Source organism: Xenopus laevis, chromosome 6S, assembly GCF_017654675.1.
Source record: "Xenopus laevis strain J_2021 chromosome 6S, Xenopus_laevis_v10.1, whole genome shotgun sequence".
Taxonomy (NCBI): Eukaryota; Metazoa; Chordata; class Amphibia; order Anura; family Pipidae; genus Xenopus; species Xenopus laevis.
Genome location: NC_054382.1, coordinates 55146009 through 55164289, shown reverse-complemented (window position 1 = coordinate 55164289; position 18281 = coordinate 55146009). Strand labels below are relative to the sequence as shown.

At 39.7% G+C, this 18281-nt stretch overlaps 1 protein-coding gene across 2 annotated transcripts in view; it reads right to left on the bottom strand.

Annotated features, from left to right (window-relative positions):
• The window catches only part of snrpd1.S (small nuclear ribonucleoprotein D1 polypeptide S homeolog), a 15563-nt gene extending 669 nt beyond the window's left edge, over positions 1-14894 (bottom strand). Inside the window, exons 1-3 of one of the 2 annotated variants that reach the window (XM_018269372.2) lie at positions 14714-14894; positions 14437-14513; positions 9681-9749 (exon numbers count right to left, since the gene is read on the bottom strand). In XM_018269372.2, the coding sequence (XP_018124861.1) occupies positions 9681-9749; positions 14437-14513; positions 14714-14727 (160 nt within the window). In that variant the 5' untranslated portion in view covers positions 14728-14894. Of the gene's footprint in view, positions 1-9680; positions 9873-14436; positions 14514-14713 lie in introns of both variants that reach the window. The other variant, XM_018269371.2, reaches the window with a different exon arrangement.
• Between the last annotated feature and the right edge of the window lie 3387 nt (positions 14895-18281).

Sequence of the window (18281 nt, the reverse complement as noted above, 5' to 3'; positions counted from 1 at the left end):
AAGTAAAAAAAATATTTACTAAAACATGAATGGCATGTTTCCTTCCGATTTTAGTATATACATAGATGTGTATATATGGACACACACGTGTGTGTATATAAATATATATTGCAGGTAAAACTTAGTCCCTTTGTAAAATGTATAATGAAGCAATAGAATTCTTAATGAATCAGATGACAATTGAGCGTAGGACTGGCCAGATATGGGATGACAAAGGAATTGTTCAGTGTAAAAATAAAAAATGGTTAAATATAGATAGGCTGTGCAAAATAAAAAAGGTTTCTAATATAGTTAGCTAAATATGTAATGTATAAAGACTGGAGTGACTGGATGTGTAACATCACAGAACATAGCCCAACTTCCTGCTTTTCAGCTCTCTTGAATTCCACCGACACATCTGGGTCACATCTGTTGCTTTTGAATCTGAGATGAATGCTGAAGATCAATTGCAAACTCACTGAACAGATATGTACCATGTGGGCCCCCTTCAAGTCGCTGACTAGCTCAGAGTGAAAAGCAGGAAGCTACTGTTCTGGCTATTTTATTACACATCCAATCACTCCAGTCTTTATACATTACATTTTTGTCTAACTATATTAGAAACATTTTTTATTTTGCACAGTTTCACTGGATGAATAGGTGGACACTACTTAACAGAATGGAACTTTCATGTTCATAGAGGGAGTTATAACCACTTACATGGTGTTGCATAATCTTATATACTTTCAGTATTTTTTATTCTTAGATTTTTTTCTTCACTTATTTAAAGTCTGATTTTTTTTACCCTGAGGTATGGTTTGGGGAGTAAGTAATTATCGTACAGGTTTGATATATTGGCACAGATTTTCCTTTCATTAATATTGACACGGGGTTATTTTAACTCACACATATGGGGCTATTGCACATATAAGTGGGGCGATATCTATATCATTGAAGATTTATAGGCGGGACATACTCCCACATCATCCACATGTGAATATTATTGTATAAATTATGGGTTCCAAACCCTCAAGCCATGAGAGAGCCTAAAAACCGGCTAGAAACGTCGCTACAAAATGTGTACACATATGGTGATGTATATGCTTTTTTCACTTTAATATAACCTTTTTGCATACAATTCGTGAGTGCTGTCCATTTTTGTACACACACATATATGTTTTATAAATGGATCCAATACGTATAAAACACAGTCTTCTTATACACAGTTTTGTCTGACGATATGTCTAAAGGTGGCCATACACGGGCCGATAAAAGCTGCCGACAGACCAAGTCGGCAGCTTATTGGCCCGTGTATGGGGGCCCCCGACGGGCTTCCCCGATCGAGATCTGGCCGAAAGTCGGCCAGATCTCGATCGGATGGGGTTAAAAATCCCGTCGGATCGCGGCCGCATCTGTTCGTTGATGCGGTCCCGCGATCCGACCGCCCGTTTGGCGAACGCTAGGATCCGATCGTTGGGCCCTAGGGCCCACGATCGGATCAGCCCGATATTGCCCACCTCAAGGTGGGCATATCGGAGGGAGATCCGCTCGTTTGGCGACATCGCCAAACGAGCGGATCTATCCGTGTATGGCCACCTTTAGACCCACTAACTAGCAGATTAAATTCCTTACTCTATCTAGAGAGCGGAACAGGTGTGTTAAAACAAGGATATGTAATATTCCAACCATTGACGCCTTATCATATAAAGCGCTCCCATGGGAACTTATAATAGGATTAAATTAACTGTGGATGCAATAGCCCATGATAGTTTGGTAGATTGATACATCATGCCAAATATACTCTAAATTTTGGACATTATTGTAACAATCTTTTCATTTGTATATATAATACACAAAAACCATGAATATCCTGTAAATTATATCCTTATAAACGGTGAGTTCTGATGTCATCAGTTATAAACGGTAAGTTCTGATGTAATTTCTGTCACATGACTCACTGAAACGTGTGTATTCTAATAAAGTACCCCCAGTTGCAAAATATGAGGATATTAGAAGTTACCTTGGACTTCCATGACCTGTATAAAAACACTCAGATATCTCTCTATATATATATATATATATATATATATATATATATATATATATATATATATAGATAGATAGATACACATTTCTTTTTTTTTACTCAAGGGCTATTTCATGGGCATGTGTGGGCAATTCCTTTGTTATCAATGAAGCAGATAAAAGCCTTGGAATTGATTTGAGGGGGGGGGGTGCTTGTATGTGGAAGATTTTGGGTATGGAAAGATAGAGGGTATGGAATGAAGAGATTGCCACCCCTGATGGAAGAGGTTAGCCAACTAGATCAGATTGGGCTTTTACGGACCAAAGAGAAGGAGAGAGGTGACATGGAAAGAGTACCTTTTGTAACCAGATTTGGAAAACAAAGCAAACAAATTGAAAAGATCAAACAATACTGGCCAATTTTGAGACAAGATCCCCAATATGGGTGCCTGTACAAACAACCCCCTCTTTTTTTGTTATACTAAAGGAAGATCAATAAGAGACATATTATGTCCCTCTTGGAGCTTATCTCCCTTTTTGTAATTAAATGATTGATACATGTATCTTTCTTTCACAGATACTGATTACTGCTCTGATTTAGAATACATAGTTGCGAGCAGCGACTTTAGAAAATGTCTGAGTAAATATGAGCAATTTGAAACAATGTAAATTAATAGGGCAGTTGTAACAAGGTACTCTGTAAGTAGGCTCTTTTATGAGCAGTTCCTTCAGGTGTTTATACCTACTGTTTTTATTGTATGTGCAGTTTGATTTTATCGCACCATTAGGAATTCCCTGGAACAAAACGCACAATTTCTTTACACAATTGTGACACGATGGACGGACTTGGAGGCTATTACATATTTTTTCACATCAATTTGAACTTTAAAAACTTTTTCTATGGATTTTATAGTATTTTTTACATTTTATATACCCAAAAAGTTACTGGTGATTCTGTTAAGAGCCAATTGCAACAATTCACAATTTTAAGGGTTAAATGTGATGCACAGATTGATTAATTTAGAGGTGGGACTTCCTGTGTGGATCTTTAAAGCAACTTTTCACTGTGATTTGTACACACTTGAATAAGGGCCTTTGCTGCCCAAAACATGTTGTGTGGACGCACAATAAAGCACTGATTAGCAGGCATTCTGCTGTTTGCCTTTGATTTCCATATCCCATGATTGAATCAATTCCAGTGGTGGCTTGACGGAACACAAGAGGGAATCAAGGCTTTCCAATAACGCTTGGCTTTCTGTGTGTTACCCTGTCGGCACTGATATTATGGTCCTGGACTTGAGCATACTTTGCCGACAAAGCTTCTTCCAACCATAGTACTATGATACGAGAAACACATTCTGCTGCAATTGATGGTTTGAAAGCAGCTGTGGAAGAAGCAAATGAGCTTTTTAATAGGTTTTCTGCTGTTCTGTCAATAGGGTCTTTAAAGGCAGTCCAATCTTCTAGTGGTATGCTTAGCCAATCTGGCAATAGGAGCGTCTACTTTGGGTATGGTTTCCCACTTGTCTCTATGAGCCTGGTTGAATGGATACATTATATCCATTCGTTTATCTTTAACTGCCCTACGGCCTGGCGTTTACCATTCTTTGGAAATGACCTCTTGCACCATCTCGTGAACTGGTATAAAAATGGTTTCCTTTGAGTCGGTCCAAACAATTTATCTAAAGAATTGATCTTTGTGTTCCTCTTGTATGCCTAGTGTGAGAAACATATATACTAAGAGTGAGTGAATAGCTTCCAATTGGGATTTGTGTGTGCTTTCTAAATGAGAATTAACCTGTTCTGAATCTTCCCAGTCAGTGTCCTCACCCTGAATAGCCCCTTCTTCCTCTGAGGAAGGAGAGTCCTCCTCTAATCTAGGTGGAAAATGAAGTAGCACTCTGTTCCATTTATGGCAGCGCTGGAATTTGCCTTGTGAGTGGTTGCAGATTACATCTATTGCGACTTGTGGCAGCGCTAAACCATACCTTAATCAGTCCTGATGGACTTAGTCGAAGATAGCTCCTAAAAATTAAACAAAGAACTAACACACTATGGAAGATGTATGGGAGCTCAACTACACATCCTACCTCCTTCATGCAGGATGGGAAAAAAAACTAAAGTAGGTGGGGTCAACACAGGAAAGAGGAGGATCCCCTGTGAGATAGATACAGATAGATAGTGAGAGATAGCAGGAGAGAGATTAGATGATAGATTAGATATATTAGAGGATAGATAGATATGGAAAAGACAGCAAAAAGACCCCAAAATGCGGGGAAATTTCTAAAGAAATAGCCTTTTGAGGAAGGTTTTGGGATACACCACCGAAAGTGCACTCTGCAGTTGTGAGACTAGCTAAAAAGACCACCTTACCGGCTGATGGATACAAGGATTGAATTTAATCTTAAGAAATCTTTTGGAGTGGCGGGTGCAGCCTGCAGGCCAGCAGTAGCACTCACATCAGTTTCGCAAGCTCAGAAGGTTCGGCTCTCTGAGGTGGAGGAAGCAATTTCGTCTAATGTGAAAAGACCAAAATTGCTAGAGATGCTTTCTGACTGCAAGTTGGCAGTTGATTTCATGTCAGAGGCATCAGTCGATTTAGTGCATTTGATGGCAAGATCCATGGCAAGATCAGTGGCAACAAGAAGAACTTTGTGGCTGAAGCCTTGGGCAGCGGATGCAGCCTCAAAGACCAATTTATGCCAGCTTCTGTTTGAAGGGGAAATGCTTTTTGGTGAAAAGCTTGATACAATCATTAAAAAAGTCTCTGGTGGGAAGAGTGTGTTTCTCCCTCAAGAAGGGAAAAACAAGAGGATGAGGTATGATGCACCATTTTCCAGAGAAAAAGAGACTATTCAAGTCATCTAGACAGTATAGACCTGGGAAAGAGTACAACAGACATGGAGATCAGGCCAGCAAAGCTCAAGAGGTATTCCCAGAAGATCTAGGGGTTTCCACCTCAGCAGCAATGAGATGTTTCGGCTCAGATGAGAGTAGGTGGCAGGTTGGCGTGGTTTGCTCAAGTCTGGGCCAGAAATGTGCAGGATCGCTGGGTATGCGACACAGTGGAAAGAGGTTTCTGTTTAGAGTTTTCAAAGATTCCAATAAGATTTTTTTCTAGTATCATCTTTCCAGAAGTCGAGGAGATTCAAAGTCTGGTCCAGGAGTATATGGGTCAGCTGTTTGCGTCAGAAGCAATAGAAATAGTTCCTCCTTACGAGAGAATGAGAGGCTATTCCTGGTAAAGAAAGCCACAGGGGCTATGAGGCCAGTATTAGATATGAGAAGCCTAAACAAATTTTTGGAAAAAAGAAAATTCAAGATGGAGTCATTAACATCAGTCATCCAAGCGATTGCAGTGGGAGACTGGCTCACAAACGTGGATTTAAAAGATGCATATTTTCATGAACCAATCTATCAAGAAAACAGAAAGTATCTAAAGGTTTGCAGTAGGGGAAGTCCATGTGCAATTCAAATGTCTCCCGTTCAAATGTCCCCAAGAGTTTTCACAAAAATTTTGGTCACACTGATAGCCAAACTAAGAAAAGAGGGAATTTCAGTTTTCCATTATCTGGGCGACATTCGAATAACAGCGAAGACAGAAGGGGAAGCACAGTTCCACACAGAAAAGGTACTGGACTTTCTTCGGTTGGATAGTGAACGAAGAGAAAAGCAATCTAAGTCCAACCAGATGGGACACATTTTCAGACACAAGAAAATCTTGTTTGTCTGCCGATACAAAAACAGAAAAAGATTAAAAACGATAAAAGAGTTCAGAAGTCAGGAGATCGTGTCAGTACGCTGTTGTCCAAAGGATCCTGGGCTTAATATCTTCAACAATTTAGGTAGTAAAATGGGCAAGATGGCATGCAAGACCGTTGCAAAATATTGTTGCTGAGAAAGGTAAAGAACCCACAGCAAAACCTGCAAAGAAAATGGACACTGCATCAAGATTTTAAGCTGGTGGTGTGTTCAGGACAATCTAGGAAACGGCACTCAATTGGAGGACCCAGAATGGATAGCCGTAACTACAGACGCATCAGAGGACGGCTGGAGAACCCACTTGCGAGAATTTTTTATTCAAGGTTCCTGGGATTTAAGAGAAGTTTCCTCGAATATCCTGGAATTAAGAGCAATAAAAGAAGACCTAAAAAAAATATAAACTTATAGAAAAGTTAAATGACCAAAGTCTCTGAATCTTCCCCTTGGTTGTCCGACCCAACGATCCTCGTTTCTCCGAGTGCAAAACAACAGTCCAAAATTTTCTTTAAAGGTCAGCGCTAATTAAAAGCTCAAGGGAAAAAATATGATGGAAAAAGGAAAAACGATTAATTTTTTATAGTGTAGTATTTTACTGGGAGTTTTAGTTCCACAACCAAAAAACTATTTGGTGCAGTTACCCTTTAAAATTCACCACAGGTGGCTATTGGATGGGTACTTACGAACGTTTAAATTTAACAAGTGCACATCACGATTGTTGGAGAATAAAAAGTTGCAAGGTATTTCTTCTAGGCTGGAAGAGGTTAAAAATGCGCAAAAATAGTGTAAAACCCTTTTTATTAAATATCTAAAAAAAACAATTGGTTACACTCACATTTTAGTAGTTAAAACCAGGCATATAGTCACTTATCCGTGCAAATCCGTACTGCTGCAAGTCTTTTCCAGCAATTGCTGTTGGGGTCCCGACCAGCGTTTCCTCCACGATCAGCTTGCTGCTTGGTTGCTTTCTGGACGCTTGGATGTGACGTCTGCCAGCTATGCCTTACGCGTTTCGTCGCTTACCGACTTCATCAGAGGCTTCCGTACCTGTAGTCCCCGCTATGCCTCTTAAACGGATTTGGTTGTCATTTGGTTGTCACTTGCAGCAGTACGGATTTGCACGGATAAGTAACTATATGCCTGGTTTTAACTACTAAAATGTGAGTGTAACCAATTGTTTTTTTTAGATATTTAATAAAAAGGGTTTTACACTATTTTTACGCATCTTTAACCTCTTCCAGCCTAGAAGAAATACCTTGCAACTTTTTATTCTCCAACAATCGTGATGTGCACTTGTTAAATTTAAACATTCGTAAGTACCCATCCAATAGCCACCTGTGGTGAATTTTAAAGGGTAACTGCACCAAATAGTTTTTTGGTTGTGGAACTAAAACTCCCAGTAAAATACTACACTATAAAAAATTAATCGTTTTTCCTTTTGCCATAATAAAAGAAGACCTGTTTGCCTTCGCAGATCAAGTGAAGGGAAAAAATGTGAAAGTGTTTTCAGACAATACCACAGCAGTGGCTTATAGTTACATAGTTAAATAGTTACATAGTTAAATTGGGTTGAAAAAAGACAAAGTCCATCAAGTTCAACCCCTCCAAATGAAAACCCAGCATCCATACATACACCCCTCTCTACTTTTAATTAAATTCTATATACCCATACCTATACTAACTATAGAGCTTAGTATCACAATAGACTTTGATATTATGTCTGTACAAAAAATCATCCAAGCCATTCTTAAAGGCATTAACTGAATCAGCCATCACAACATCACCCGGCAGTGCATTCCACAACCTCACTGTCCTGACTGTGAAGAACCCCCTACGTTGCTTCAAATGAAAGTTCTTTTCTTCTAGTCTAAAGGGGTGGCCTTGGTACGGTGATCCACTTTATGGGTAAAAAGGTCCCCTGCCATTTGTCTATAATGTCCTCTAATGTACTTGTAAAGTGTAATCATGTCCCCACGCAAGCGCCTTTTTTCCAGAGAAAACAACCCCAACCTTGACAGTCTACCCTCATAATTTAAGTCTTCCGTCCCTCTAACCAATTTAGTTGCACGTCTCTGCACTCTCTCCAGCTCATTTATATCCCTCTTAAGGACTGGAGTCCAAAACTGCACTGCATACTCCAGATGAGGCCTTACCAGGGACCTATAAAGAGGCATAATTATGTTCAAAAACAAGATGGGACAAGAAGTATGAGATTGTTAGAAGAAGCAAAACCAATTTTTCAGTGGGCAGAGTTATGGCTGGAAAACCTGGCAGCAGTACACCTTCTGGGTATCGAGAACCAAAAAGCAGATTTCCTGAGTCGAAGTATGATAGACCCAGAGGAATGGAGTCTTCACAAAGACATTTTTCATAATCTAGTGAATGCTTGGGGGTGGATGCCATCCGTGCAAAATAGATTTTTTTTTCCAGGTACCCATGCAAAGAAGCATTAGTCATAAATGGCCTCAGACAAGATTGGATTAATCTATGTGTTTCCCCGAATTACACTCATCTGGAAGGTTCTGGAAAAGATAAAGCAAGAAGCAGCCGATGCGATAGTAGTGGTCCCTTATTGGCCAAGAAGACCATGGTTTCCGCTGCTTCACAAGTTGACCTTGGGAGAGCACAGGGGAATTTTGAAGATTCCAGGGTGGTTGTGTCAAGGGATGGCCCAATTTCAGGAGGAAGATCACCTAGCCTTGACGGCATGGAGGTTGAAAGGGAAGGTCTTACAAGCAGTTGTTAATGAATAAAGTGTGTTTTGTTCACTGCATTCTGTCTGAAGTCTCTCCCTGGCTAGCTTTGGTAGTTCCCATTGGTGAATACATGCCATGGGTGACAAGGAAAACAGGAAATTGTTTATTACTTACCGTAATTTCTGTTTCCTGTCACCTTCAATGGCAGCATTCACCAAGGACATGTGGACAAGATTTTGAACCAAGACGGTGAGCTGAGGAGGGGCTGGCACATTTAATTGCTTGGGGTGGTTCCTGTCCATTGGCCCAGTGGGAGGGTTTAACCCATTGGTGAATGCTGCCATGGAAGGTGACCAGGAAACAGAAATTACGGTAAGTAATAAACAATTTCCTGTTTTTTACAACAGTGTGTCTTCTATACCCAGTCAGTGCAGTGAGCTTGTTCTGAAATCTTTACAATCATCAGCATTTATAACAAACCAAGACATACACAACATTGAAATATGCAAAAATTTGAAAAGGAAAAAATCAAAAAAATCAGGGTTAGGGAAATTAATGCACACGTCATTGGAGCAACAGACAACCCCCAGCTTGTGGAAGCAGGCTTAAAGAACGCTGCTGTGTAAAGCCACTTATACACATGCATTCCTTTAAAATTGGACCTTATTGGAAAGTCTCTTTTTTAATACTCAGCCAATTATTCCTTTTTGACCCAATATTTCCTTTAATGCGGACACGGCAAAGAAGCATGGGAGGTTCATAAAGGCAGCAGAAGACATTACGTGTTACACCCAACATAATCCTGCAGACATAGGTGGCCAAGAGTAGCCATAAGAAAGGAAATTATATTCACTCCTCTATAGGTTATTGGTCTGGTTATTCTGTTGTGTATTTTTTGCCTTTCAAATTGCTTTGGCTGCTGTTGCATTCCATGTAACAGTGATTATATTATTAATGGGACAACGTTATGCAATACAATTTTGGTCTGCAGTGCTTACATGGGAAATTAAAGGCAAGCAAGTTTCAGCATCTATATAGTAGTAATGATACAGGTGATCCATCAAGTTCAATCTTTTGCTCTAAATTAAACCTGCCTTCTAGTTATGTGCCTTTTATCAACTAAACGTTAATATGGTGTGTTTTGTTACCTTTAACTGTTTTGGGATTCCAATACAAGGACAATATTTTAATTCCATTGAATAAATAAAAAAATATGCTTACCAGCCTCCCTTTTCTTTGACTTTACTTTTGGCTCCACGTCAACAAGTAAAGTGTCAAGAGGCAAACTGTCTGGAAGAATAAAGTAACGTATATTATTTCCTCGAATGCTTAATGTCTCCAGTTGAACAGGTTCTCTGTTCTTCACGGTCATTTTAACAGCTTTCAGGTGTGTGTTCATGCTCACATCTACCCCTAAATGAAACAGAAGCAAACCATTAAAAATCAAGGTGTCCGGTGTTTACAACAAATTTCATATGACAGAACAACAAAACAATGAGAATTTGCCACCTGAAAAAAACAGCACCTAATGTTTTTTTTTCTTTTTAAGTTTTTCTTTTTGCATTTTTTCTTAATAAAACATATATAGAAAGAAAAATAAAGAAACATTAAAAGATGCCAGTGGAGCCATCCATTTAAGTACACTTAGAATAAAGTTCTAGTCTTCGATTTCCATCCACGTGCCCCAAATGTCTTCAAACTTTTTTGGGCAACCCCTTGCTGTACAAGTCAATTTTTGATAAGGTAAAGTGTTATTAACCGGCACCTTCCAAAGGGTCGGGGGGTCAACTGACTTCCAATGCAGAAGTATAAAAGTTGAAGATAAAGTCTGACATTAGACCTCAAGCCCAAGTTATCCATCACTCCCAAGAGACATATCTAGGGGTTCTAAAACATGGGGAATTCAAAACTAGGGAAATGTGTTGCAAAACTTCCTCCCAGAAGCCTTGAATGTGAGGGCATTCCCAGAACACATGGAGAAATGTGCCCACTTCTTGGTTACAATTTACACATTGATCTGAAGTCATTGGGTATAGTTTTGCAAGCCTACATGGTGTGAGGTATACCCTGTTCAGGAACTTAATTTGAATATATCTATCTCGGACAGATATAGTAATATCAGGGACCCGTTTCAGTGCATCTACCACATCTCACCATCCAGGCCAGGGATGTCCCTAGACCAATTATCTCTCACTTTGGCCAAAGGACCTGGGCCAGCTTGTCCTAATATGGTATAGAGCCAGGTTGTCCGTTTTTTTAGGTTGTTTCTGCGCAAATTGACCTCTAGGGTAGTCTCTACTATTTCAATGGGTCTGGTGGGAAATTGGGTTCTGAAGGCGTGCCTTAGTTGGAGATAGTGGAAAAATATGGAGTGGGGCAATTGGTAAGTATCTTGAAAAATCTGAAATTGCTTCATGTTCCCATTCTCTACAATATCACACAAATTTTTAACTCCCCGGCTACTTCAGCTGCCAATGTCAGGTAGATAGAATATGGTAAGTGCTTTTTTAAACACTTCGACTACTGTAGTCATTGGCGTGGTGATTGTAGACTGTATTGAGGATCCTATGTATAATAATTTAGCCAGAGATTGCAGGGATCCCATTATAACAACCTCCAAAATAGTGCAGGGGTTATCAGATTGTGGGACTATCCACCAGTGTGCGTAAGTTAGTTGACTTGCTAGAAAGTACAGCCTGAGGTTGGGCAGGGCAAGCACCCCCCTGTTGTGGGTGCCTGTAAAATTCTGAAGCTCATCTGTGGGTGTTCTCCTGCCCATAGAAACTGGCGCAATATGGAATCAACATATTTAAACCATTGATTCGGAAGCAATATTGGTGAATTATGAAAAATATATAAAAATTTGGTAAGAAATACCATTTTAAATAAATTAATCCGCCCTGGGAGAGAGAGAGAGGTAAATTTTGCTAAATATCTATTTCTGCAAATAAAGCATTAACTATTGGGGTTAAGTTATACTATTCAAATTTTTGTAGTCTGTGTGTATCACAATCCGTAAGTATTTAAAAAGTGTACCACCTTCAGTCGGCCCAAACGTGTTGATGTCCCAGGGGGTAGTGGGTCAATTGGAAAGATAACCGATTTTGTTTAGTTAATTCAGAGCCCGGAAAAATTTCCCAATTTCCTCAATACACTCGAAAGCCTTGTCTAGGGCCCTGCGGGGGTTAGCCAAATATAGAAGCATGATGCCAGCATACAAAGATAATTTCTTAAAAATTCTGCCAATTTCCAAGCCTACAATATCTGGAGAGTCTCTGATCTTTGTTGCTAAAGGCTCTATGGCAAGGGCAAACCGCAGTGGGGAAAGTGGGCACCCTTGTCTCGCCCCCCTCCCAAGCTGCACCTCATCCGAAAGTAGGCCATTCACCAACACCCTCGCCTTAGGTTTATGGTACAAGGCCCAGATCCAACCAAGGAAACGCTGCCCAAATCCAAACTTAGTTAAAACCTCCCAAAGGTAGGCCCAGGATACTGTATCAAATGCTTTTAAGTGTCGATAGACACCACTATTCTACTGCCACTGTTATTGTGGTTTAGGGCCAGGTTATTATACAGCCTCCGGACATTATTGTCTTAGCCTTACTTGGCATTAAGATAGTTTGGTACGGGTGCACTAGCTCTGTTATTACTCTTTTAACCCTATTTGCTAGGACCTTTGCAAATATTTTAGCATCACAGTTCAGCAATCAGATAGGACTGTATGACTCACAGCATTCTGGCGGTTTTCCCTCTTTTGGTATCAAAACAATATGGGCCATATAGCATGTCTCTGGAAAGGATTTATTTTGCGAGGTACTATTAAATAAAGTACATAATCTGGGGGTTAAAGTTTTTGTATGAGCCTTATACCACTCAGCCAACCACTCAGATATGTCAAGTAATACCCTCCATATTTCAGGCAGCAAAACTTCACTGACTTCCGCACAAAAGACATCCAAATGCAGACGCACAGCCTGGCCCTCCAGAAGAAACGAGTCCCTGGTGCTCAGCAAATGGGTATCGCAACCCATCAACGATGCAGAGCAAAAAAGTTCACTGGCACACAGGTGATGCTGGCAGGGTGAAACCCTTGCTTTAGATTTATTTAGTGCGGAATGCCACACTAAATAAATCTAAAGCAAGGGTTTCACCCTGCCAGCATCACCTGTGTGCCAGTGAACTTTTTTGTTCCATACAAAAGACATCAGACAGCACCAGTCACCACTCTCTGCATCCTGTCATGCCTACACAAGATAACAGGGCTTACCAATACACAACCAATTATCCCCAGAGCCAAATTAGATGTAAGGAAGCTTCCTGTTTTCAACAAGCTATCCTCCTGACCCACAGTACTTTCTACCAATAACTTCTTAGCATGACTCATATAGGTTCTAATACTCAGAAGTGTAAAACCAAGATAACTAAAATGATTGCCATATCGGCAATGGAGTTCCTGGTATAAGGGAAAGGCTAAAATCTCAGACAAACTGGTTCTGTATAAATCTGTTTTACATAGATATTTTCAAAAAGGAAGTACATAGTACCAAACCCATCAATAAACAAACATACACAACACTAGTAATGTATGTATACATATGTATTTGTTACTATGTAGATCTTTTTTTATATCAATCATTTCTATGTAAATCAGACCATACCAAAAAGCATACCATTTTGGTTGAGACTTGCTTCAGTGTGCATTGGTTTATACACTATATATAATCAAATCAGGCTACCATGTTATGACATAAGAATTCAAAGGCTTAGTGCCTCAGGTAACAAAATCTATTCAAAGAGAAAAGCAAAACAAATTCCAGCAGTTTTAATGAGCATTTTATGTATAGACTAGTTTTGGAAGTTGTAACACCCCTTCAAGAGCAAAAGGTCTCTAAATGTTTTTGTTCACCCTCTCTGCACCATGCTTTTGAATGAACTGTTCATTGTAAAATTTAAAAAAAAAAATAAAAAACACAAACAAATGTTCTCAGTATAGTTAGCCAAAAATGTAATCTAAAGGCTGCAATGAACGAATGTCTAATATAGTAGCCAGAACATCACTGCAGCTCGTTAACCTGTACCAATCACTAACCACTCAGATTTTTATTCTGCACAGCTATTTACACAGTTTAAATTTTACACTGAAATGTCCTTTGTAAAGGACAAAGCCTAATCTAAAGTGGCTATCCGAACATAAGCCTACTTTTAATATGTTTAGATGTGGTCATCATTCATGTTAATTTCCCCGTTTTCCTGTCTCAATACAATCCTTTTCAGAATGACGCAGAGTAGGTCAAAAGCAGTTTCCCATGTCTTTAGCGCCTTAGTCAGACCAAGACTGTGATTCTGCACAGTGAACACTAAGTGGAACTGGAGCATGCACATATAACTTCCGTGACAGTTAGTCTGGTTAGTGCTGTATTTCTCTTATTCTGCACGGATTGGAATTAGCTTCTTGCTTGTCCCCCTAGTTGCCTGCTTATCAACATACTTTTCTGCCTTCTTGGCTGTCTCCTTCCTGATCAGTGATGTTTGTGGTCAGCGAACAGGGTTAATGCGACGCATGCGCCCAAGAAGAGCATCCATGTATGAGACATAGGAATAGGGAAATATGGTGCTGCCGATAGAGATGCAGGTGAATTCAATCAGGGGCACATACTGAAAGAAGTCAACACTAAAGCCTGATAAAAAATAATAGCGATAAACAACAGCAAAAGGAGCTCTAGCAGATGATGAAATAATACAGGGTTGCCTTGTCCTGTAAGGGCCAGCATTTACCAGGCTCAACTTATAAAGACACCTATATAAGAGAATACACCTGTTTTAGTAGCTCAGCCATAATTTTAAGAGAGGAAATGAGCGTTTACTTCAAGGCTACAGGAATACTTATGTTGTATAAAATATGCACCATATGGTTTTCTGCAGTCACGCAAAACATAAATGGTTTGTCAGCGCACCCTCACATAACCTGTGTGCATACCTGTGATTGTGCCGTGCACTTGCGTGCCATTCTTAAGTTCCACTGTGACCGTTTCGTGACTTAATTTCATCAAAAACCTATAGATAAAAATCGAAAACGTTTATAGCAAATCCCTCATGATAAACCCTTACTCGCACAGTTTATATTATAGCGCTGACTCGCCAACAAATAAGCCTTTATTTCCCGCCGTAATCGACCTCCCACAAATACTTTGAAAGATAACGCTCAATCCACCACAATCCTCTTTACAGGAACCCACAATAATCTAAACTCTTACCTAACTAACTTCATGACTTCTTATCGCCAACGCGGGTCCAACTTTTTTGGCCACAAAAGGGTAACGGGACTGTGAAAACAAGACACGAAATTGCTTTTAGTCCCTTCGCAATCTCATTGAACGAAATCAGCTATCCGGCGGAAGTGAGTACCCGCGTCACGATCCGGAAACAGAAACCAATGTAGATGGTGGAAGTTTTTTGTTCCAGTTTTAATGGTCGATGAAAAAATAAACTACCTAGCAGTAGCAGGTCTCTATAGCGAAAAAAAAAAGAAAATTACGTTTTCGGCTTATCGATACTGTAATGGCAGGCACACGCTGACGTTGTTGCTTAGATAGCATGACCAAAGCTGCGTTCCACGCGGGTATAATCAACTGTCAGTGCCTGTGAGGTCTTATACATGTATCCAAAAATTATAAAGTCCCAATGTTCAATTGTATTTATGGTCCTTATCCGGCTTTTATTTGTATCCCCTCAACTCCAAATCACCGTACCTATAACAAGCAAGAGCCAAAGGCACAGGATGTGCACAGATTTATAATTCGGGTAAATATTATTTTATATATGTCCATACCTCCCAACGTTTAGGAAACAGAAAGAGAGACAAAAAGATTTGGTGTGCTGAATTTTTAAACAAGCTCATTTTTGTGGCCACACCCCAATTACCAGGTTTATTTTACATAATTTGGCAGGTTATGAAAGTTTGAACACATTTCTGTGGTTTTTATATGTTATTACAGTTTTGCAAATGAAGGTGAATTGCCCTTTAAGCTTCTTCGTTCTTATTTTATCAAACTGTTACAAAAGAATGTTAAAGGGATACTGTCATGGGAAAAAATTTTTTTCAAAATGAATCAGTTAATAGTGCTGCTCCAGCAGAATTCTGCACTGAAATCCATTTCTCAAAAGAGCAAACAGATTTTTTCATATACAATTTTGAAATCTGACATGGGGCTAGACATTTTGTCAATTTCCCAAATGCCCCTGGTCATGTGACTTGTGCCTGCACTTTAGGCGAGAAATGCTTTCTGCTGTTTTTCCTTCTCAATGTAACTGAATGTGTCTCAGTGGGACATGGGTTTTTACTATTGAGTTCTGTTCTTAGATCAGTGATCCCCAACCAGTAGCTCGTGAGCAACATGTTGCTCTCCAACCCCTTGGATGTTGCTCTCAGTGACCTTAAAGCAGGTGCTTATTTTTGAATTCCTGGCTTGGAGGCAAGTTTTGGTTGTATAAAAACCAGATGTACCGCCAAACAGACCTCCTGTAGGCTGTCAGTCCACATAGGGGCTACCAATAGCCAATCACAGCCCTTATTTGGCACCACCCAGGAACATTTTTGTGCTTGTGTTGCTCCCCAACTCTTTTTAAATCTGAATGTTGCTCACGGGTGAAAAAGGTTGGGGACCCCTGTCTTAGATCTACCAGGCAGCTGTTATCTTGTGTTAGGGAGCTGTTATCTGGTTACCTTCCCATTGTTCTTTTGTTTGGCTGCTGGGGGGTGATATCACTGCAACTTGCAGTACAGCAGTAAAGAGTGATTGAAGTTTATCAAAGCACAAGTCACATGACTTGGGGCAGCTGGGAAGTTGACAATATGTCTAGCCCCATGTCAGATTTCAAAATTGAATATAAAAAAATCTGTTTGCTCTTTTGAGAAATGGATTTCAGTGCAGAATTCTGCTGGAGCAGCACTATTAACGGATTCATTTTAGAAAATGATATTTTTCCCATGACAGTATCCCTTTAAGTATTTATTCTGGGCTGTCTGCCAAGACCCAACTTTGTATCTGAAACAAGATACAAGAAACTTTGTATCTGTTTCTGGCTGTTCAGTGCAGCAGATAGGGTTGCCACTTTTTCCGGAAAAAAAAAATACCGGCCTTCCTACATATTTATCTTTTTTCCCTATTAATAACATTCGGATCAACCATCAGGTGGCAACCCTAGCAGCAGATCAAAGAGAAACTCGGAATTTATCAGTACAAATCGGTGACATCGGGTTGAGCTGTCAAAAGCGTGACTGTCCCGCTCAAAAAGGGAAAGTTGGGAGGTATGTGTCACCCCTTTTGTGCTCGAAGGATATTGGTTAAATCCACCACACTATGTGTAGACCCTTCCAGCCTCACCACCATCATAGCCGATATAGAAATAATTTTTTTGTTTTAAAACTCTCCTTAACCCTTTAACTGCCAAGAACGTAGCTCCTACGTTCTTTGAAAAAAGGCTTTAAGTGCCAAGAACGTAGGAGCTACGTTCTTTACTAAAACAGCTCTCTCTCTCTGCACACACTGCAAAATCAGCGTGCAGAGAGGAGCAGCTAGCAGCAGAACCCCCTAGGCAACGAGCTTACCTGAAAAAGATCGGCTATCCTCCACTCCAGGGTCGCAGAGAGACACAGCAACAGATTCAGCAGCTTCCATGTCGCAAGCAGCAGCACAGCACATGCTCCTGCTCCGCCCACGCACTTCCTAGTGCAGTGACTCAGCGTGTCTCAACTGAAAAGCACTGAAAAGGACTCCTCTTCATCTAGATTTGGTAAGTGCCCCTTTTTTTACTTATTTACAGGTATTTACAGGCATTTACAGGCATTTACATATACACAGTACACATACTAGTAAAAGTAGTTTTTTTTTTTTTTTGATTTTCTGATTTTTTTGATTTTTCAAACTTTTGCACATATTTACATACTCAAATACATATATGCAAATATTTATACACTTTTTAGAGCTGTACATCCATGCATACACAAACACACACTTATAGGGGTTTTTTTTTGTTTTTTTAGTTCATTTTCTAAGTTTCCCTTATGTTATTTCCCTAAAAACTTTAGATTTCACAGCATGACTACTGGATCAAGCATTCTGACCTCTAACCACGCTGTCGGATCAGTTATTTTGTTATTTCGTTGATTTTCCTAATTGTATTTGCTTTTTTGTGATTTTTATTGCAGTTTTATGGTTGCATTGTTTTTCCTTATGTAATTTTTTAGCCTCATTTACACTTTGATAATTTGGGATAGAAACATATTTTTAGCAACTCTGTGTTTGTCAGAATGTGTACTTTCCAAAAATATATGGTTTTGGGGGGTCTTTGTACTGTTAGGGGGTCTTACGGCACATTATATGCAGTCAGAGTGCTATGTTCACAGAAGGCGAATTGACAGCTGAGAAAATTCTTATGCACTGTTTTTATTTGGGGTCCGTACGTGCCCACCTGCTTTGGTATATTTATGCATATTGGGCATCAAACTGTTCACTAGACCCTTGGCGTCAATATTTAGGGTGTTTTCTAATTGTATGTAAGAAATTGGGTGAGATAAATGCGACCAACTGCAATATTTTTAGGCGATTTTCAGAAATATCATAAAAACCACTGCCTTTAGTGTTGCTTTGCAGTATGTACATTTGGAGCAGAAAGACAGTTTTAGCAAATTTTTATTCGGCACAAGGCGTACTTTCCAAAAATATATGGTTTTGGGGGGTCTTTGTACGGTTAGGGGGTCTTACGGCACATTATATGCAGTCAGAGTGCTATGTTCACATGAGTCAAATTGACAGCCGAGAA